At 38.7% G+C, this 23962-nt stretch overlaps 1 protein-coding gene across 1 annotated transcript in view; it reads right to left on the bottom strand.

Moving 5' to 3' along the window:
- Positions 1 to 7980: 7980 nt before the first annotated feature.
- Positions 7981 to 23962, bottom strand: part of klhdc8b (kelch domain containing 8B) — a 264416-nt gene continuing 248434 nt past the window's right edge. The window contains exon 6 of the mRNA XM_026154336.2: positions 7981 to 18234. Coding sequence (XP_026010121.1) covers positions 18038 to 18234 — 197 coding nt within the window. The 3' untranslated portion in view covers positions 7981 to 18037. The remainder of the gene's footprint in view (positions 18235 to 23962) is intronic.

Below are 23962 nucleotides of genomic sequence, written 5' to 3'. Positions count from 1 at the left end.
ATTCATTCACTCTCACATTCACACACTGGTGGAGGCAAGCTACAGTTGTAGCCACAGCTGCCCTGGGGCAGACTGACAGAGGCGAGGCTGCCATATCGCGCCATCGGCCCCTCTGGCCAACACCAGTAGGCAGTAGGGTAAAGTGTCTTGCCCAAGGACACAACGACCAGGACAGAGAGCCTAGGGATCGAACCGGCGACCTTCCGGTTACAGATGCGCTTCCCAACCCCCTGAGCCACGGTCGGCCCCCATTAAATGTCAAAGTAAACAAAAGAAATTTGTTGATGGAAATTATTATAATTGTTAACTATCTGCCATTAAGTTTGTTTAAACAGATACTTAGCTTGTAGTGGGAGTGAGTGGAGTCAAGCAGGGCTCCCTCACCAACTGTCACTGAAAACATGCACATTACCACTGCTGTGGTTTAGTTTGTCATGTCGACTTCCTTTTGGCCTGATGCCCCAAGCAGTTGCTTTTCTTTCCTGGTGGTACACAGTTGCCTCTGAATGGAAGCCAAAGATAAAGGATGTTGGTGAAATTGAGAGCAAACTCTTAATCAACTTCTATCTGGAGTCTGTGGAGCAGCCAGAGGAGCAGAGGGCAGCCTGTGCTTCCTGATTCTATAACTGAACAGCCTTTCTCTGTCAGATGTCTCTAAAAACCTGAATATACACACATAATATTACTTCCCAGGTGTGTGTGTGTGTTCCTGTCTAGCTATCTTTATGAGGACTGAAATCTGCATTCTACTATACTTGTGAGAACCAACAGTCACTTGTGAGGACACACTCATCGGTCCTCACAAGTTTGAAAGCCTTTTTGAGGCTCAAAATGTGGTTTTACAATTAGGTTATGGTTAGGTTTAGGGTAAGGGTTAGGGTTAGGCATTCATTTTTAATGGTTAGGGTTAGGGTAAAGGGATAGAAAAAAGAAAAAGAAGAAAAAGAAAAGAAGAAAGAAAGAGAAAAAACAAAAAAGAACAAGAACAAAAAAAAAAACGAAAAGAAAGAAAAAAGAGAAAGAGAAGAAAAGAAAAGAAAAGAAAAGAAAAGAAAAGAAAAGAAAAGAAAAGAAAGAAAAAAAGAAAAAGAAAGAAAAGAGGCTAGGGAAACCATGTCAATGAAGGTCCTCACTAAGATAGCTGAACGGGCTTGTGTGTGTGTGTGTGTGTGTGTGTGTGTGTGTGTGTGTGTGTGTGTGTGTGTGTGTGTGTGTGTGTAAGAGAGAGAGAGAGGAGAGGAGAGGAGAGGATCGTGTTTTTTAAGGCTTTCTTTGTAACTGCACCTGCAGGGTTCAAGATAGTGCTGCTTGTGAAGTCCAGATATGGTGCTGCAGGTTGGGGAGGGTAGGAGCAGCTGCAGTGAGAGCTGCACTGCGCTCTACCTGAAAAACTGAATCCTGCATCAGATGTGCCCTGTGTTATTAAATACATAGACAGCGCTACACTGCAACTGTTTAAATATTGTGTGTTATTAACTATGCAGTCCCTCACAATGAAAAGCAATGGAAAAGCTTTTTTTATTTAGTTTTGGTTGGTCCAAGTGAGAGGGTGTTGGCACTGAATTCATTGCCTGGGGTCAGATGTGGAGTTCCTGTGAAGAGCATTTGGAGCAAAAGAGCTAAACCAGGGATGTCAACCATAAGGCCCAGGGGCCAGAATCAGCCTGGAAAAGACTCCAATCCAGACAGCTGGACGCCTTTGGAAAATATGAAGGAGGGCATACATTTTTGGACTCTAAACTGCATGTTTATACATTTTACAGCTTTTCCTTCTGATAAAGACATCCCCCACAACAAGGCAGCTAATAGATGGACAATTATATAACAGAAAAGTTCCTGTTTTTCATAGAAATTTAGGTTTAAAAAAAAAGAACATTTTCATCAATCAATGAAAACTTTGTTTTATAAATACAGGACAACCTGGCTAGTGAGCTACCAGAACTTATTTCTGTGATTTTACACATTTATTGTGTTGATGATCATAAAGTGATGAAAATCATGATAAAAAAAACAGAAAAAAGATGTATTGTTGAAATTGAATCTTTATCTTATGTTCAGATTTCAGGGATTAAATATGTAATTAAGCATCATTAAAGTAACAACAAGTTTCTGTAGTCCGGCCTATATACGTTCAATGTGGCCCTTGATTTAAAATGGTTATAACATCCCAGCTTAAAGGTGGCATATGATAGTTTCCCAGTGTGTCCCAGCCAGCCAACATATGCACTCACAACACTTTAAATAGGTAAATGTTTTTCAGTCTCACCAGTGATTGTTCATCACTGTCCCCAATCACCAAATCAGCCTCCTGCTGATTAGCAAACTTCTTCTTTTCCACAAAATGAAAATAAAGTCTGAAGAAGCCACAAATGTGTGGAAGAGCTGGATGGTGCAGTGACAGAGGACTTTAACTTAAATTATGCTCAAAAGCGCACACTCAAAGAGAAAGCGATTTAAGGTCCCCAGTCAAAGGTTTTCCTTGCTGCCTCGTGAAACTTTGTGGCAATGGCTACAAAGAAAATCTGACTACAAAGTTCTGGACCGCTCTTAGATTAGTGTTTTAACTGCTTGCAGAGACATTACAAGAGAAAGATATTATTGCACTTCTTACAAGAATTCTGAAATCCATGGGAGATATCTGCAAAAACAAAGCTAAGAGAAGGAGTAGAACTTTATGAGGGAAAGCTATTGAAAACCTCATTTTACAGCAAAGTAATCACATTTTTTACCATCTCCAAGGGGTGATGCGTATGCGTGTGTGTCATTCTGTCTTTAAACACCATAGCTTGAAAAATTTTGAATGAATTCAACTGTAGTAATGTGAAATGGGGTCACGCTAACAAATCATTAAAATTTTCTTTACATCAACCAAGGTCTCCAAGGTCAACACAATGATTTATTGGTCAAAAATGGACACAAAGCCTTATAACTTAGAAACTATGATATTATGTTGTATACAGTCAACATATGGAAAGTATGAAAGTATGATTTCAGTCACTTTAATTTTAAAACTGTGCAATTTTAAAGCTGTGTATGTATTGTATATTCTGTGTATTTATTATCTCACTCTTATTGCCTGTTTATGCCCTGTCCCTATCTCCAACGTCATGCTGCTCTGTTGTATCTTAATTGCCCCTTGGGAATAAATAAAGTCTTTCTAATTCTGATTCTGACATAAATTTGACCTCTGAGCGCTCCTTCAAGGCCTATAGATTGATCTGAAGGTCAAAATGACAATAATGCTCTATTTCAAACTGTTTCTGACTGTTGGTGTTTGCACTGACAACATATAGACATATAGTGAATGATTTATGGGGATCACATTATAGTTTGCATCCAAATACTGTCAGATTTGAGCTCTGAGTTTCACTGTACTACATTTAAAAAGAACAAAGAAAACACAACAAACTTCTGCAAAATGCAAAACCATTCCCTTAAAAGTAAATACTGCCTATTTGGTGCCTATCGTGTTTTTAAGTTGATGTATGCAGAACCTGCAGCCGTATCTTTCCGGGTGCCTTGTGCAATCTGTCAGCTACGTGACCTGTATATGCTGCTTGTATGAGCAGAGCAGCCAGGCCTTGTACCACAAAGATGTTACAAATAGCTTCATGATGCCGTGGGTTGCTGTGAAAGAATATCAGCGTGTCTTGGATGAAAGAATTCCACACTCTGCCAGCATGTTCATCAGACCCAGAGTCATGATTTCCTGCTGTTTATCTGCTTTGTGTGTGTTTGTAGTTGTGTGTTTGTTTAGTTTTTTGGGTTGTTTTTTTTGCAGAGCTAAAAATAATAAGACCGCAGTAGCCAAACAGCTAACAAAGTCAGCATGTGATATGTCCCACGAGAACAAAACCTCATTATTTTTGTTCTTGCACCTAGATAACATTATCTACAGCGTAATTCATATCTGGCGTGAGTTCCCACTGTGTTTTTGTGCATTATTCATCCCCAGTTTCCCTGCAGAGATCTTAAGCATCTAGGACACCATTTTTAATCATTGCCATTACATGACATTACTGGAAAAAGTCCAATTACCTATGTGTGTCGAACCAGACTCCTGGGTGAAACAAGTGAGAGGATGATCATTAATCTTTGATTGCTAATTACCACGAATCATTTCTGCATCTCTCACTGTACAGCCTAGCACTGCGTTTGACTTGAGCTCACACAAGGCCATATAGAGCTGCACGGATATTTCCTCTAATTTTCCATGTCTCATACATGCCAGCTGAAAGTAACTGAGAGATGCGTTCATCAGTCTAATTGCCCCGCACTTCAAGTCAGTTTCTGCTAACAATGGTTCAGCAGTTTCTGCGGGGGTGTTTCTTTTTTCACTTTTTCCTCTCAGCTGTCACTGTTACCTAACCGTATATCCCCAGTAGTCATGATGGGAGAGGGAAAATGTCAATTTACTTTATCCATTGCTTCTGGGGGTGGTTGATGTTGTCTTGGAGTTCAAATATTTGGTAGATGATTGCATGATTGCTTGAGGACACATTTGTTTGCTTTGGTCTGTGACCACAGATGCACTAAAGCATAGGTGTCAAACTCTGGCCCGCGGGCCAGATTTGGCCCGCAGCCTAATTACATTTGGCCTGCGAAGCCATACCAAATTACTATTAGAGCTGGCCTACTGGTATTATACAGCTAATATATATATTGTTTAGTATTAAGCTTTGCTTGTTCCATATTCAGTTTTTCAGCAAAACGTGTTTGAGTCCATAAGAAAAGATTCATTCTTATATCTGGATGAATAAATATATTTCAATAAATATTAACGTTACCCCGCGACTTTTGAATTTTGGCCCACTGTGTATTTGAGTTTGACACCCCTGCACTAAAGTATCAGCTGAAATCTGAAGGAGGCGTATCTGACTGAGAAACAGAGGGATACCAATTATCGGTTCATAACTTTTCAAACATATAACTGCTTATGTGCTTTTTAAAAAAAAAAAAAATCTGCAATTGGGACCATAATTTAGAAAATAAACATCATATTCTGTCCAATAAGATCTGAACTAGTGATTGGGATCATAAACCTACCAACAGGGTATTTACTGAAGTCACAGAGCTGTTTTCCCACAAACTGGGGCTTCTTTTTGCAAACACAGGAATTGCCCCCATGGCCAATGGGAAAGAATGCAGGTTTGAGGCACTTCAGCATTCAATTTACTTTTCAGCTACATCCATCTTTTATACACAGTCACTGGTATTTACCTATGGCAGTTATACATTATTGTGAAGTATTACATTTGTGGCAGCTAAATATTTAAGGGTGGTATACACTTCTCTGTTTTCCTAGAACAAATAATAAATAATAACAAAAACAACAAAAATTTAAAATAAATAAATAAAAAAAACTCTCAAAACACACACACACACACAAAATTAAAAGTTGTTTTTTAATTGATGCATCTCTTTCTGTGACCAGGTGTTATCTGGCTTGATCACTTCCAAAAGACGGTGATTGCTTAGAAAAATCAATATCTAATCTTGGAAATGTACCTTTGTGCCTGGAGAGCATTCAGTTGATCGAAACACTGACTGTAGCTTTTTATAGCTGTGAAGAATTTTCTTTTTGGTCCACACCTTAAAAAAGCTGAATTCATAAATTGTTAATTTGTCTCTTTTTTATCAATGCTGACAAGTGGCAACTTGTTGCAGATGAGAGACGTCCACAAGGAGTGGAGAGAGGCTAACGCTACTACCAAGCTTTGTTTGCTTTGTAACAATAAGGTAAGTGTTAAATTTTATCCTGAACTACGAATTTTTATCTAATCATGTGTTAAGAAATAAATATATATTCTTAATGTTTCTTTTCCTGCCTAAATCCAACAGCACAGTGTTTTAAAAGATTCCTGACCTGGAATCAGTATATAAGATGGAAGTGAGAATGTAACACTGTCATCCTAGGCCCTAGGATGATGTGTTGCACATTAGGGTGCCAAATACTGCCTTTGTGTGCAGATGGTGCTTGTTGAAGCACCATCTGCACACGGTAATAAATGTACTTTCTCCTGCAATATCACACACGTGATGATTCACTTTGCAGGACTGTCTACATTAGCAGGATGTGACAGGGACAACCTGATATCATGACAAAGAGTGTGGTCCTTCATGCTTAGCCTCTCCAAAGGGTCAAATGAACCTGCATGCAGGAGTTGCACTACCAGCAGGGGGAGGAAGGTTGATATAAGGTATAAAGATAAGATAACATAAAGAAGAACTTTATTGTCATTGTAATTATACAACAAAATTTGTTTGGGTATGAAGGACATTCTATGTTTGAAAAAATTAAGCTAGGTCGCTTATATGTATTTACATGTAAATGTGTTAGTAATGTCTGTTTAAACACATTCCTGTGATTAGTTTAATCCTGGGGGTTATTGCAGCTTTAAAAAGACATATCACAGTGGGGGGTACTGAGCTACCCTTAACCACAGCTTGTCTAACATACACATACTAATTATACTTAAAACTTGTTACAGTGTAGCTCTGCCAATTCACTGTAGCTTTAACTTGTGAAAAAATACCCAGCTGGCTACAGAAGAAAGGTGATGTTTGATCCTCAGTGTGCAGATTATCTGAAATTTAATGTCTAACCTCCTCAGCATCAAAACCGAAGATCATGTCACTAAAAAAGAAACTCAAAAAAAATAAAGATTACCACTGAATGAATATGTTGAAAAATTTTAAAACAAACTTTGTTTCTTTCCTGAGTGATCATGAAGTAAAAAAAATTGGTACCTGACTTGTTGTTGTGTTTGATATAGCATCTTTTGACTCACCTGAGCACTCAGAGCACTTTCTCCCAGAAATATCACTCACCAGTACAGCACCTTTATCTGTGCCTTTCTAACTGCCACACTCTGTTGGAAGTATCGGGGGCAACTATCAGGTATCTTGCCCAAAGATACCTGGACAGGAGGACTCGGGGATCAATGCGACAACCTTCTAATTGTGGTCTACCCACTCTTCTATCTGAGTCACAGCTACCAACAAAGCAAATTAATGCCTGTTTTGTTTTCAAGTACAGGATTTCTTTTTAACTCTCTCAGGCTCAAATTCAGTTTTAGTTGCTAATGCACAACCAAGTCCTGCAGTGGTACTTCTAAGTAAAAAAAACACATAAAATATGTATGTGGGGTAATCAGGTTGTTAGTTTTTAACTGTTGCAAATCGGCAACGCCTGCCTCGAGAGGGTTAATAGCAAAAGCCAATTCAGTCATTTCAGCTGGTAAAAAAAAAGGAAAAGGAAAAAAAAGTCAGATATGAAAAGCAGCTTTCAAATCACATTGGTATAAATTCAAGGACCTGCAGTTTCAAAAGTTGTGAGTGGTAATTCGGAACTGTTATCACTGTAAACCGCACTATTTGCAGCAAACAGCCATTAATGCTTCTAAGCATGTTTTCACTCCAAAATGTTTCACTTCAAAACCCCCATATATGCACAAGGATTTATACAACCTCAAACTTCAATTAGTATGATAAAGTGACGGTGTCACGATGCAGCCAATTACTTGCTACGTAACATGCTGAAATGCTTCGTAGTCAACTAAAGATATAAAACATACGGTGAAAGTATCATCTCAATTATAACTTCATAGCTATTTCCTGAGGACTCCACCTTGTATTTACTGTGACGAGGACTCAATGTGACGATAGTTTGAAGGAATGAGGTTGATGTGGCGAAGCACCTGACCTTGAAATCAGACATCTAGTATCACTGTGAGAAAAGTCATTTTTTTTGTATTCCACACACTCTGAAGCGCTTCATGAACAAGCTGCATTTGAAGTGGGCTTTGAAGTCAGCTTCATCTATTATGAATAAGGTGACATTTTTTCTGACGACAGCTCCCAATGTGCCTCTTAAGAGACAGCCAGTGAAACAGGCACATGGAGATAGATGAACACCATTATCTTAGAGCTGGAGTCCGACAGGGAGGTGGAGGATGGGGAAAAAAGGTACACAGGATGTATGGAATCAGACAGCAAGTCAAAAATGTTTATTATAGAACAGGATTCATAGTCGAGGCACTACCTCACATTTAGTATAGGCACTGAACTACTGCACTGGATTCACAGCAACTACTCGGTCTGAAAACCAAAGCCTGCCAGTCACATTTACTTTGGCTACAGCTACATGTACAGCACGTCAAATCAAGACACCCAAATAATGCTAAATGTTAAAGATATAGCAGCAAAATGATCATTTAGATTGAACAAAGATACACCCATAGTGCATGCAGAACAGGCGTGTGGTGCAAACTGTTATCGGTTGGTGTAATTCAACATGTAAATACTGGTAAACTATATATAAAAGAAGGTCTGAAAACTGAAGCCAGTATAGAAATGCCTTAAACCTGCATTTTTCCCCAATGGCCAGCAGGAGGCAGCAGCTTTGGTCGCCAGTTTCAAGTCATCCTAAATTCATAATTAAGTGTTTTCTGTAAATTTGAGTGAGAAAAGAAGATAAACAGGGCTCAATGGCTTGGCTTGACTTGTGATTAACAAGTCATTGACCAATGAATGTGTAACAACATTTGTGATACAAGAGCCAAAACCATATCTGTTCATATCACTGAATGGCTCCAACTTTTTAATTATTCTTTTTAGGCTTCATCATCAAAGCATGAATTAGGAATTCGGAATGGAAGAATAAAAGTCAAAGTAACTCTGGTTGTATTATTGTTCCTCTCAGAAAGATAGGAAAGCTTATTGTATGTAATCTGTCATTATTGAGTTATTAGCCAAAGTCATGCAGCTGTTAATAGGATGGATGGATTGTGCTCTAACCCATTGTTAATCCTTGTTATCATTTTTAAAACCCACTGATTTTATCTGGTGGTGTAAGAATGTGTCTGGCAGGCTTTGGTGAGGGGAGGCAGCCTTTCCCTTTGTACATCCACGATCCTATCAGCTAATTTAGCCTCGTACTTCTCTCAGCTCTTTAATACAATCTCATTCACTGTGTTTTTTATCCCAACCATTACTTTAAAACACATTGCAATGTTACATTGACCTATTACAGTGACAACAACAACCACAACAATGAATACCACCAAGATTACTTCATCATTATAACCAGAATTATAACAAGAAAAGTAATGCCAGCGTATGCCCTCTATCTTTCTGTGTGAGTGGTGAATGAAAAGGAAACACTCCTCCTCCTGTAAACAGGCAGTAGCCTAATCTTGTTTGATGTTAGAGGGATTATCAAGTAGAAGAAATAATTTCTTAATAACTTTGTACATGTGTGGTGCAGAATAAGCACCTAGCATTAGCTTTATCACAATACAACATGCTGCCTCTTGTGTGACACTTAACCCTCAAGTGACTAGCTATGGTTGTTTCTAATGTATCTAATAGGCTAACCCAGTCAGAGGTATGAGTCCAGTCAGAGTGAGCAAATCAATAAAATGTATGTTTGATATGAGTATCAATACCACTTTGTGTACAGTGGCACTAAAGCCAGAGAGCTGAGATTAGCATAAAGAGTAGAAACAAAGAGTGTCTGTCTTTAGTTTAACATTCTGAGACTCTTTTGTTTGACTCGTACCAGAACAGTAAGGTTCAAATACAGTTAGAGGTGACCTTAAACTATTACTTGGCAAAGGGCAGAAATATTATGGATAGAAATTATTTACAGTAAATGAATTACTATTTGTTAAAAAGTCAAATTAAATAAGCTTTCCTTTGCAGCCACCAATAATCGGAAAGGCCCAAGCTAGTCATTATCCCTGACCTCCAGTCTTTATGTTGAGCTAAGTTAGCCAACTCGAGCTCTAGCGTCTCATTTAAATATTAACTAATTAATGAACAGTTCTCTGAACTGTTAAACTATTAGCAACAGCCAATTTTAAATAAAATGTTATTTAATTCATTATAATTTACAATTATAAAACCAGTTACAGATTGTCCCCACTAGGTAATGAAAATGAAGTGATCTGTTTTCTAGTAAATGTTAAATTTTGGTTGAAATTGAGCAAGACACCAGGGCATGATTTCAAGTTTGACATTAGGAATTGATCTAAAATTTAATTTCTGGCAGTTAGGTCACTTGGCTTGACTCAAATCTGCGGGTTAAGTTAAATCCTTTCTAAAATGTGCTAAATGTGTTTTCATTTTATGTATATGTATATATATATGTATATGTATATGTATATATATATCATGCTACAACAGGCTGCCACTAGGACAGCACTAAGCGAGGCCTTATTTTTATAAACAATTCTCAAAAAAATTAAGGGAACACTCTTAACACAACAATTTTAAAAATTTAAATTTTTGGGAGCTCTCAAGGGGTTGATTTTGGTTTCCTCAGACCATTATTGATAAATTATAACCTTATGTCTACAGCGTGTTTGTTATCAACGCCAAGTACATCTGTAAAGAGTATTAATTTTATGAATATGTCATTCTCAGACACACATGCACACACACACATACATAATTATAATTATTGACAAAATATTTACAAAATAGTTACTCAAATATGAGACAAAGCATTTTTCATCATCTCGTCATCATCTGATGTGAGATCCCAGTGTTCCCTTAATTTTTTTAATGGCAACCATTTAAATGACTTGCTGGTTTCCAATATATCATTTTGACTGTTAACTTCAAAGCGTTTTTCATGCACTTGCATAATGAGACAAAGAATTTAATGTGTAAAATAGGGTGTGGCGGGGCATGGTTCATGACGCGGCTGCGGGGGAGGCAGACACACCTGAGCTCGAGAAGCTCATCACGCATCCCCTATTAAACTTGCCGGGACCCAACAAGTTTTCTTGTTGTTGTCATGTATGTGTGGCTGAAGAGCTGCAGCCGAGGATGTAAGAAACAAGCAACCATATAAAGAAGTGTGTTTAAGGGTGAATATGTGGTGCCATAGGGTAAACACTACTTATCAGCAGTCCTAAATGATTGCGCTGAATGTTATGGCTGGATTTGGATCAAATAACATCAATATGTTATAACTCGGTCAGTGAACCTGAATTAATAAAACAGTACTGTATATTATGATGTAAAATCTCTCTATTATATTTGTATTTTTACAGTTGTGACATTGAATTTAATTGTTGCTGAATTGGACTCATATCTGACTCTTGCTAGTGTTAGTGTCACTTGAGGGTGAAGCCATGTAAGTGCATAGTTTTTATGTATGGTGTGATTCTATGACTACATGTTTACACTGTCATTGTAAGTGTAAAGCAGTATAGCATAAACAAGGTTCTATTTAACTGTTGCACATTCCCACGTATGCCTGGGAGAGTGTAGAAAGCTTCCATCCCCACGTCTCGTCTTCTGTCTTATCACATTCAGTACATTCGGTAACTTTTAGTAGGCCTCCCAAATCACATTTGCAAATACAGAGCACATGGCAATACTGAGACCACAAAGCAGTTTACCAGGTTTTGTCAATCACTGTAGGGAAACAGCACAGTACAGGGAAAGAGAGAGAGAGATCAGAACAGGAGAGTGGATTCTGGGTTTGTGTTTCCCAAAATGTCTGTACAAACTAGTTTATACTTTGATGCCGAGCAGTGAAAATGACAGACGCACAGAAAGGCCAGTGGTCTCCGAGATGGTGACAGTAGAAGCATCTTGTTTCAGTCACAGAATGTTTTCTACATTTCGCTGAAACCCACTCAAGAAATTGAAGTACTCATAAAATAGCACTCATAACCTTTGTAGGCTTTTATATTCCAACAAACATAGTATCCTTGTCAGAAATATACAAAGTGTGCTTCTACACATCTCATCTGACCCACATGGTAAAAAATAAAGATATATATTTTTTAGTCTGTGTATGTCTATTAAAATATATTTTCAGCCCAAGCAAAGCTTTGCAAGAACACCAAACCAGTGACAAACACTTTGGGGAACCCAGCTCAGATCTGGACAACACTACAACACATCTGTCACCTCACGACCTCAATCCACAAGACAAACAACTGGAAGCCAAAATAATGAACAAATAGGAACAAGTAACAACAAAAAAATACTCATATTTAATCTTGATCACTTAATCAAAGACATGTTTGTTTTTTCTTTCTTTCTTTCTTTTATTTTTGCTTTTTTGGGGTTTTATTTTGGTTTTTTTTGTTCAGCTCCAAAGACACAAAGAATAAAAATAACTCATGGCTATGCTATGCTAATGTAAAAGCGAACACATTTATGCTACCGGCGGGTGTTGACACTGTTCCCTGTTGCCCGGGCAACCGGGAATCCATGCTGAAGCTGCCCGCACAACAAAAAAGAAAAGAGAAAAAAAGGAGAAGCTTTTCATTGCTGAAAAAACGACACAGTTCTGATTGGATTCAAACTGAAACACTCTAACTTAAGCATTTCCCACCCCTCGTCTTTGCACTGTGCTAAAAATGCACCCCTGTCGTTTTGTCCCAACCTGAGTCTGCTGGCCTTATTTTTGTGAAGCAAGGCACAAGGCTGCCTTTACCAAAACATGGCCCTGAATGTGTCGTGGAGAAGATGGTACATACTGTATCTGCAGTTTTAAGAGGTAAGGACACACAAGGCAACTTTTTATTTTTAATTTGTTGGGGGAGGGGCCCTGGGAGTCTCATTTGTTGCTTGAAAATGTTTTGCATTAGTTCCCTGTCAGCAGCGCTCTGTAGTGTAGGATGATTATTGTCATATGGTCGGGCACTTGGTTGCAAAATTGCTTCACGCCTCAGGTTCTGAAGATTTTTGAGCCATTTCGTGTAGACACTCTTATCAGTTAAAACCATATTAATGCTGCTGTCGTGAGAAGCAGGATCACAATACATTTTGACTTTCAACCTGTATTGCTAGAACACATTTACATAGACATTTACATATGCTTGTGCATCACTTGCTCATGGTCTTCTAAAACAAAACAGCACGTAATTAGCTGCTACCTGTACTGAAGCATCCTGATCTTTTGTTCTGTTTCTCAACCTGCTGTCAGACGCTGCAGATGGATCTTACTGCAGTGAGTACACAGCCTAGCACATACATCACATCAAGAGCCAGAGAGACAGACTTTCACGCCGAAGGACAAATTCTAGACTTACGAGACGTCTTCTCAGGAAATCCATCATACCATGTTAAGGTCAGAGAGATGAAGATTTTTTTTATTGTTATTATTAAAATGCCAGTAGAGACCGCAGGCCAAAAGAGAGAGCTAGCTCTAGAAAAGTCCCAGAATATCTCAGGAGACTGCAGTGTGGCAGGTAAACTGGATCCAATAGCTGCAGCGACAGAAAGCTTGCATTGTACAACCTCCAGAAAGCAATAATAGATGGTGAATGTGTCATGGTCTCAAAAAAAAGCTCACATGCACCTACACAGGCATAACAACAAGCATTCCCACAAGCAGATACACATGAACATGATTGTAGGACACCAAGCTGACTAAAAACCCTTAGCCCCTTTAATCTCTGCCTGACACTTGTTTTTATGAAACAAGTTTTAGCTTTGGATGTGTGGAGACCAAATCAGACACAAAAGGAGGGTGAAATTTGTAACTATTGAAAAAAAACCCATCAAATGCATGCTAATGTTGCTCAGTTGCCACTGGTAAAAAATGTACGTTTAAAAAATGAAAAAAGAACTACTGTAAGATATATATTTGTTATTAGCAACTAAATAGCTATGAAATGTGAGCTTTCACTTGTAGAGGCAAACCCATCCTGGGTTCTGATTGTCCTTACTTTAAGATTTTCAGGTTCACATCTGCCTGTGGTGGAACACAAGCCCCTCCTGTGGTCTTCTTCCTGAGGCTTTTTCCCTATCTGAATTAGGGGTTTAAGGACACATGGTGACAAATGCTGTACAGACTGTGAAGAGATATGATTTGTTAAACAAATGTTTGTTAAATTACGGTATGTAAGTACAATAAATTAGCTTTAGTTTTTTAAATAGGGGGTTCTTTCAGCAGATTGTCTTTCTGCTGTTTTCCACCTTCTTACCACATGCAGCAAACAGCTGTTTTCACATAAAAAGCACTGGTAGCTCCTCAAGAGCTCGTGCAGGTTGCCAGAAAAACGCCTCCAAATGTTGCTGTGTGTCAGCCGCCCCCAAGCTAAAGTACGAACCAAATTAACTCTGCTTATGTCCATTAACCATCACAGGGCCAGTCTCACTGTCAGTTCCTCTCAGTGGCATACTGTAGTATTACAATACGTACACATATGTTCCCTGAGCCTTGTTATGATTATTGTGTAAACTGTCAAGACAGCTAATTGTTACTTCTCCTACTGCAGCCATGAGCATGGGTGTGTAGTGAAAAAAGACAAAGAAGAAGTGTAAAAAGAAACTAACAGCTGGAGATATTTAAAAAAAAAACTAACAAACAAGCGAGCCGGCCAATTTGACAAATTATGACCTAAATTTAAGCCAACCATATACTATGTGGGCAGATTACATGCATGTAAATATACACATTTTACCAATTCTACAAATTCTTCTATTCTACAAAGTCATTGTTCCAAAGACATCCACGATATGGCCAGGCATCCATACGGACAGAGTCCTGAAACAACCGAGCTGTTGAGAAAGAATGTCCAAACGTCCAAACAAATGTATCCAGACGGACTATGCATGCATTCACGCTTGCTTGGCTCTGTGTACAAGCAGGTGTGTGTGTGGTGTGTTTTCAGTGTGTGTGCACACATGCATATATGAGCTTCTGACTTGTACCTAACGTACTCAATTAGGTGCACACAGTGCAGCGCCTAAAATAACTGACTGTCAGCTGGCATCTCATCTGAGCCCCTGTGCCTGCAGTGCTCTCTCACAGCAATACATGTGTGAGTCTGTTAGCACGGTGCACCAGGGTGTGGGCCAGAAAACATATGAAGCAGGTGGAAAGACAATGAAGGAGACGTATGTGTGTGTGTTTGCATGTGTCTTAGTATGAATAAAAGCTTATTGTGGGGGCCAGAGACAGCTCTTTCTTCCTCTACTCCTGTGTGTCTCCAAGTTTTTCTGCGGATTAAGTCAATATTTCACTCATTTCAAATGGTCTGGATGTAAGTGATCAATATCATCTTTAAATGTTAAACCATGTCATTATATTTGGTGGGTTATATAAAGTATTTTTGTGTATTAGTGTCTCTACTAATGTTAGCTAGTGCCATTATTTCTAGTGTCTTCACTACTGTTCCTGCCTACTATGGCTATAATAGAAAAGTTTATAAATTAGACCCGAGGTTAAAAATTCTCAGTACCAAACCTGCTAGGCCTTAAAAGAGTGCTGTGTTACAGTAAATGAATACAGTAAAAGCTGCTGACTGGATCTGTGTTTGCATATTCAGAAATGCCACCATTATGAGAGAACATGGTTCAGCAGAATACATAAAGACCAGCAGAGACTACATGCTGCACAGTGATTTCCTTTGCTTTCTTGCTCAAACTCTCTCCTCTCCGCAGGTCAGCGCATCTGTCACAAAACACTGTGTACTGCAGCTTTCTCCATTAACTCTTTAACGCAAAGCCTCACCTTTGCCCAAACAATCTAAAATCTGTCTTTTTCAGTGTGACTTGATGAGGTTACTGCATTGGTGGTGGCTTGGAAACGTTTGTAGCAGCTACAGATGTTGAAATCACGGCACTTACAGTAGATTCCAGTGAGACCAAGAATAATTGGAAACTACCAGTCCTAGAGCATAGTGGTCAGCCATTAATGTCCTTTCTTTTAAAACAGAAAGCATATAAGAGACGGGTGTTACCATTTTGAAATTATCTATTTGTGAACTATGTGTTAAGCCTAATCTTAGCCATTTTGGTAAAAGCTAAAATAATGGAGGGTGTTTTTGTTTTTCTTGTGTGCTTTGTTTTTTGAGTGGAGTTGGAAAGTATCAGCTAACAAACCTCTGCTAACTTGGTTAGCTTGGTTAGCCTGCTGCATTAGTAAATAATTTGTAATTCAAAATGACGTTAAATACAGTGATGATTTTGGTTTGTGAAAAAACAATTTTAAAACCAAATACTTAATGAAAAAACAGAGTTACCTTTAGTACACCCTAATGCTCAACAAAAGGATGTCAATCAGAGAGCCTCTCCCTTAATAATGAAGCCTTAATCTAACTCAGACTGGTGAGTTTAAAATTGGCCAACAGTAAAGCTGTCATTAAGCTATGTGTTCAAAATATCTTTTTTTTTGTACAAGGCTGTAACTATGTTTATTTCTGCTGTCTGGCATTTTAACATAGGACTCTATAGGGATTAAAACACCTTTGGCCATCAGAGGAGCTGCAGCTTCAGGCACTTTTAGGCTTCTTTTTAATTTGCCTTTTTTTGCGCAAAATATCTAGCTTGCTAGCTTGCTAGCAGACCTATGCCAGAACACACTAAAGGAAAGCCTTCAGTGGAAGGCCAACCAAGATCAGCATATAAGCAAACATATCATCCTTGCTGGCTATAAAGCCAGATTGCAAGTTAGCTAACAGATTGTAGGCTAGCTAATATTAGCCAGTGGTAAAAACACATTTACACATTATATTTGTACAGCTTTCTAACTATTTTGCCCAACACTGATAACTAAATACACTAATTATATTTTATGTAATCGATAATGCGAGAAGTAGCATATTTTATGTTTTTTAAGCAAACCCCCCCCAAAAAAATATTGTTTGGATCCTACTGAAAATGCAGACTAAGGGCAGAAAAAAGACGGTACTGCAGAAACTTTCTGTGAACTTTTTCAGTTTTGTTTCCTCTGCAAGCCACAAACTTTTCAGTCTCCTTTCCTTTTAGCTACACAGACATGAATATTTTATATTCACAAGACAGATTTTTTTTTTTTTGCCAGAAACACCTTTAAATAGACAACACTGACATCTATGTTCATGTGGCGAAGAAAAAACTATGATGATGTTAGCTCTGTCACGCCCAAACATATTTCAAATCACTTTTCTTTCCATAGAAAACCATGAAACTGTCCAACAATACTCATTCTTAAATACTGTATGGTTTTAACTAAATACATAAATGTCCTCACATGTTTATACCTAGAGAGTGATAAAACTGCTAGAATCATGATTGTAAAATCCTCTTCCCAGTGTATCTGCAATCTGACTGATATGAAGTAAAAATAAAAAATTAGGGTTATCTGGATGCTTCTGTGCAGCACATTTGAAAAGCCCTACATTTATTCTGCCATCAACTACATCTGCGTGGTACAATGTAAAGTAGCTCTGGAAGTGATTGCTGTGATGCACTGGTGGACAGATGTGAAGCATATTGAGGTGATAAGCTCAATCGCAGCCAGTTTTTCAACTGAAATGAAGGAAACACAGTGTCTGACTCAACATCCATCAGTGGTTGACTGATTGTAGAAAATAGATGGGCTTGCAGCTGCATGAGTTGCTCTTGGTGTGTGACACCAGGTCGTGGTTGCTTTACACGCATATACACAGAACAAAACAAACCAAACCAAACCAAAAAAGTGAGAAGCCAAAACAGTCATTTGTATTCTCAGAACCTCAACTGTCTAAAACTCAATATAGTGTTGTTTCTAAGGTCATAGAAAAGTGTCTGAGCTTGCTGTTGCAGCAGTAGGGGAGAGCAACAAAGAGATTCAGATATGGCCCTATGTTCCTTTATTATCCAGAAAAGTACCCTGCTTTTATTCAGAAAAATGCTCAACAGTTCAAAGGCGTGTTATTTCTTCAGACACGGTGTCTGTTTTTTTGCTCATTTTCTTCTTCCTTTGATTTCCCCAGAGTAAAAAAAAAAAAAGAATTGTCAGTTTTCTGTCCTTGCCAGTCACAGCAGTCCACTTGTATGTCCTTAATCTTGTATTCATCCAGAGATGTCACAACCTGTCTCCGCAGCTCCTGTCAGAAAATGTTTGTCGAATGTGAAAAAGAGTTTCCCACAGCCCGGTGCACTAGACGAATCCATCAGCCGGACATAAAGGTAGAAGAGTACAAGCAGGATCTGTGGATCCATTTCATGTGTTTGTGTCTCTGTTCACGCACATGAAGAAAAATATCAGTGCCAGTTTGCACATATTCTTGCTCGTGTGTTCATGTGTGTCTTTGTGTCACACTGCTTCCTGCATGCACAGGGCCTCCACAGCATTACTGGGTCCCTGTGAAACTCCACCAATTACAAACAGCATGTTGGTCGCCTGCAGAAGAGCAGAGGAGCAGCGCGCGGTGGGCATGGGCGCCACGTACTCCCAGCGCCGCTTCACTGGGTTATAGCTCTCCACCGAGCCCAGCGGCGAGGGTTCATTGCCTGCAAAATGAAAAACAGACATATTAGAATGATGACAGTGATGCTTCATGTGGGGAAGTAGGACCATTCAGAGGCTGTATATTAACATCCACTGCCTGAACAGTCCAGACAATATTTCTTCAAATAAAAGACATATATAGAACATAAGGAGGTATTTAAACCTGGATACTTAATGTCAAAAGCTGACATGTTAATTTCGATGCAAATGCAGGTTTTAGGAGCTCCAGGGTTTGACTCTGAGAGGGGTGCAACAAAACTATATATATAAAAAAAACCAAGCCAGAGGGTTTATTTAAGAATGAAACTTTTATGTCACCTAAGACATGCTAGGTCTCAACCTGGATGCTGATTCCTCTTTCTGAGGCGCACTGTGATCTACTGCTTTTTCTCTTTCCCCCACTCTCCTCCTCTTATACATCAGGATGCACTGTTTTTTTCTGTTTCTATGGTGACCAGCATCACAGCAAGTTCGGAAATAATACGTTCTGGTGTTGTGTATGTGTGTGTGAGTGTGTGTATCTAAGAAGAACTATCATCTTCATTTTGTTAAAAGAACTAAGTGATAATGCCGAGTCGGTCTTTTCAAAGCCCGTAGCCTCGCTCAGGCCATGGTTCCTTCATCATCTGTAGAAGACACACTCATCACAGCTCACACACACACACACACACACACACACACACACACACACACACATGCACAGAAACATATTCCTTGTTGCTTTGGAGCTCAAAGGCTTCCTGTCATTTGTTTGATTCTCAACCCGCAGACGTCATGTCAGCGCTCCTCCTCCTCCCTTTGACCTTCACTCCTCATCATGACTGCCATTATTCTTCCCTGTTATCTCCTTTAACACCTTTTCCATTTTACATTACTAGTTCCTTTTTTAATTCTTCCCGGCCTCATTTTTCTTATTCTCATGCCTCATTTCTAATTCTTATCAAACGCTTAGAAACAGTCTTTCTTCAACTTTACGGCTCTTAACCCTGCTTGCGAGTCCTCCTCCACCTGCTCTGTTCATTATACTCTATTCTTTCTCCATCGAGTCCATTAAACCTCCTGTTCTCAGCTCTCCTGTTCTCATTTTGGCTTTTCTTTTTTCCGCTGCGAAGCCTCTCGTCTCAGATTCTCTTCCTTTCTTCTGTACCTGTCACCCCTCCAACCGTCAGCTTCAGTGCATTGTTCACCTCTCCTGTTTTCTTGTTCTTTGCCACTTCTTAAAATTGCTCGTCTGTTTTTTTCCTGCTCTCCCTTCCCTTTTGTTTAGCTTTATGTAAACACAACACTTAAGCTGCTGCGTGTACAGTAGTAGAGTTTGAAATAGAATGACATCCCATATAGTGACATCAGAGTAAACTTTTTAATATAATTTTTACAGTCATGACGTTTCACTATTGTTTACCATATGCCTTTGAAGTATTCTTATTTTATTGCCTTTGGGGTTAGTTCCACTTAGCTGGAGCTATGCAATCAAAGATCTATTGAGTTTTCACTGATGGCGAAAACTCTGAGTATAACTGAAGAATGGTTACTGAAAACTAGAAGAGGAGACACCCCAAGGACAAGATAGCTGGGTTTTTCTTTATTTTTCATAACAATATAAATCAAATTAATGAACACAGAGAGCAACAAGAGAAGTCGTGATTGTAATTCAGTACTGAAAAATACATCCATCCTATGCTTATTATGCTGAGACTTGAAAAAAATCCCACGTTGAAGGGAGAGACCAAACCATGAGAGAGAGCCCAACAGATTGAATCTCATTACAACAGAAGTGAACTGTGGTTTTGCACTGAGCTCTGATAAACTACATTATAAATCATATCCGTTTATAATGATCCCATTACCCCTCAAAAAGGTCTGCAGTACAAAAAACAGTGAAGGGTTGAATAAAATTGCTTTGTGAATTCAAATTTTTGTGTACATACGAGTCACATCTGTTGAACATGACACCTGAAACAAACATAAACAGAGAACATTTGCAGGGACATGATGAAATTAACACTGTCTTCTTGTACGTGTTCTTGCAAAGTTTCATTGAGATTGACCCACCAGTTAAGGAGAAAAAAGGATACATACAGACATAAATGCGCTATGATTGTTATAGTAAGATATGTGATGTAGCCACCATGACACCACATTAGCAAAGTAATGCCATGAAGCATTACTGAAAGTTTGCACCATCCCCATCTTTGAATTAAAAGCAAATTTGCCACCATGATTAAATTGGTGTTCTAACCCACTGGGGCCTGGACTCTACAGGGCTTCTGTAACGACCTTGTGGTGTTTCCAGCTCATTCAAGTTCTTTTGGAGCTTTTTTACTCCACTCAGCTGACCATAATGAATTGCACCTTGACATTTATTTGACATGCAGAACATCAGCTACAGCGACCAAGTTTTTAGTCAACAAGATGGGAAAGGGAGAATACACTTTTCATTAAAGAAATAGTTATGTAACAATCTTACAAACAGGATTGGTCCATACATTTTTCATTTAATGCTCCATGCTATCATGATCATGGGTGATCTGTATGCGGTTAATCACAGTTTGGGTGTGCTTTGCAGTGAACAGACCATGCTATGTGAGTGTATTTGCTAATTTAAGTGTGGTTCAACAAAAACCTCTGAAAAAACAAGCCTAATGTTGCAAGGGTTAATGCTCCAGTCTCTTGTCTAATTTCTGGCTCAAGTAAAAAAAACAATAACTTTTTTAATGGCTGCAAAACTGAAGGCTTTAAATAATGGGTGAAGTATTGGCAATATATATCCAAGTCTGCCTTTACTTGTTTAGAAATGCCATGCCATAATATGTTCTGACCCTTTATAATCAACCATCACAACATGTACATCTTCTCTTTCAACTGACCAATTGAAAAGCACGCCTGTGTGCATATTTCTTTGCATAGCTGGTACTCTTTTAAAATCACTTTCACTGCTCAAGCATGGAGCTACACCAGCTGCAGCACAGTTTCCATTTGATTTTCAGGGTTAGCCTTCCTAAGTTCTTTACTGTTCACCTGTTTCTGACCGCCTGTTGTTCCTGCTTTCACTCGGGACTGCAGGTCAAACAGAAGCCACAGCAAACCTGCTGAGGAGCTTGTATTACTGTCTGATCTGTGCTGTAAACAGTGCCATTACATGCACTCTTTTCAGCACTTACCATATTTTAGTAGCTAATGCATAGCTTACAACCTTGACCTTCTTGCCTCCTGTTCTTTATCACTACAATTTACATTGTCAGTGGGTAAAATGCTGCAATCATAATTTACCAGAGTACAGGAAGAATGCCACATGCCCTCCTGCCAGCTCTCTGGTTAACAGTAAAATGGTGGACAGTTTTACTGCAGACTTCCATCTAATGCAGCAAGAGTAAGGACTTCATCAGCTCATTTTTCTGCTGTCAAAACAGAAGAGAAGCTCTGATTAGTGTTGGTTTGTTACTGACATAGCTGGGTACTAATTAAACACGCCAATTTGTAAGAAAAAACATCTTTCAGAAGAAGTACTCTGCTTAACAAATGTCCAGAAAAAAAGACCACTGAACAAATCTATTCATTAGAAGGGGGTGTTTTTCTTTTTGTCATCCGCACTATCAGTGTGGTATGAAAAGGTTAATTTGAAGTTTTGCCCATAGAAAAACTGCCCATGTGAGCCTTTTTCTGAACTACCTCCCACAGCAGTTCAGGAAGGGCCCAGTAACCTGGCTCCAGATCTTCTGACTTCTGAACAACTGCAAACCTCTGGCACCAGAAATGCTTTGGTGCAAAAAATCTCTGGAGGCTAATCTGACACCAAACGCAGCCTTAAAGTCTAAGCTGACACAGTTCTTATTTTTAGGTATATATTCAAACAGGGATAGTTAAAAGCTACTTTTAGCATCAGGACATGAAGAAATTACTGATTAAAAATCTAAATCAGCATATAATTATCTGTTCTGTGCGTCATTAACCTGTGATGATGGGGTTCAAGAAAACTTGCATCTGTGTTATAAACTAGCACAGGCGTGACAAATAGTAACAGTGTCACTTTGCATTAACACAGAGTGGCAGATTTATTCCGAGGGTACTCAGCTTGTTGAAATACAGAGATTTACCTGCTGACTGACAGTTTAAACCACATTAAGTTTATATATTTCTGTCTCTGTCACTGTGTTATTTGTGATTTGAGTTTGAGTTTCCTTTAATACGATTTACTTTAAGAGGCTTAAAATGACAGATGAGGTCAAAGTTGTGTCAGCAGTTTTCTGCATCTATGACTCTCACAGATGCAGAACATCTCATCTGAATACATAAAGATCAGGAAGTATGTGTATGCAAAGTGTGTGAGAGCCCATTCCTAATGGCTGTTTTTGAGGTTCATGTGCATGCAAACACAAATAATCTGATTATGAAATGATATCCATGAGCCCATAACTGCAGCTCAAGTCAGTCCTCGTGTGACAAGTCGTATCTAATTATAATTTAGGTGCAGATATCAAGTTGTCAGGCGTTGTCATGAATTAAACAAAAGTACAAGGCGGTGCAAAAACACAAAATGCTGGGTGCGTGGGTGGAGGTGGTGAAGACAATGTTACTATAATGGATACAAATACAGAGAAATGCACAAAAAGAGAGAACATCGTGTTCTGTTGCAGACTGAAAAGTACAGAAGAACATCAAAGACAAACAAACATTATTTAAAACTGTCCTAACTGGTTGTAACATAATTTGGCCTCCTCCAGCACGCCTTTTAAAATAAGCCCTTTAATAAGATGGGTACTAAGAAAAAACAATCAGTGAAAAAATTCATCCAACCTCATCACTGATCACCATTAAACTGTACACAAATTCTGTTTATCATCTGACCTTTTAATTATTAAGTGTGCCTATGCCAAAAGGCACACTTATTACTATTGCTCGGATTTATTATTATTATTATTATTATTATTATTATTATTATTATTATTATTATTATTATTATTTTCCTCCCACAGTTTTGACACAAGCTTCATATATGTTATATCATTTTGTGCGGCTGGATCAGGAATGAGTTGCTATGACTTTTGGTGTTTATTACTTCTATAGTTTTTTAAATATGAATATTTTAATGCTAGTTTTTGCCCATTGAAATGAATGGGAAGTAAAAGTGAAACTTATCTTGTTGAAACTTCATTTGTGGTGTGTTGGCTCACTCTAGTGGTATGTCGGGAGTAGTACGGCCTGTCTACCCTTATTTGGATTAACGCAATGACGACACTATCAACGGCGTGCGTCTCTCCGCCCCTCCTCCGGTTTGAAATTGACCTTAGAAGTGACTTCCACGCGTCTCTTCGCCTCCGGTTTGAAATTGACCTTTGAACGTGATTTTCTGAAGTGTTCGGTAAGACAGCGTAAGCTTTGACAAGGTAAGTCCATATCTCTCCCTCTGTTTGAAATTTAGCTTTGAAAGTGATTTTTTATGCCTGTCTGGGCGATTTCTTTGTCTGTCGTGGTCATGTTCGGCACGCTGCTAAAGCTAGCTAGCGGATATTGAGCATAGGTAAGCCTCTCCGGCTTGAAATTGACTTTGAAAGTGATTTTCTGTGTCTGGACGCTGATATCTACAAAATGATGGTGTGGTTAGCACTTGGATGTCACTTTATTCCAGAGGTATCGTTTGTAATTAAAACTTTTAAGAAGCGAAGTGATTTTTTTTGTATGTGTATCTTGGCGATCGCATTTCACGCCCTTTGTCTCGGTGGTGGCTAGCTA

This window comes from Astatotilapia calliptera, chromosome 20 (assembly GCF_964374335.1).
Source record: "Astatotilapia calliptera chromosome 20, fAstCal68.1, whole genome shotgun sequence".
Classification (NCBI taxonomy): domain Eukaryota; kingdom Metazoa; phylum Chordata; class Actinopteri; order Cichliformes; family Cichlidae; genus Astatotilapia; species Astatotilapia calliptera.
This window is presented reverse-complemented; position numbering and strand designations above follow the sequence as displayed.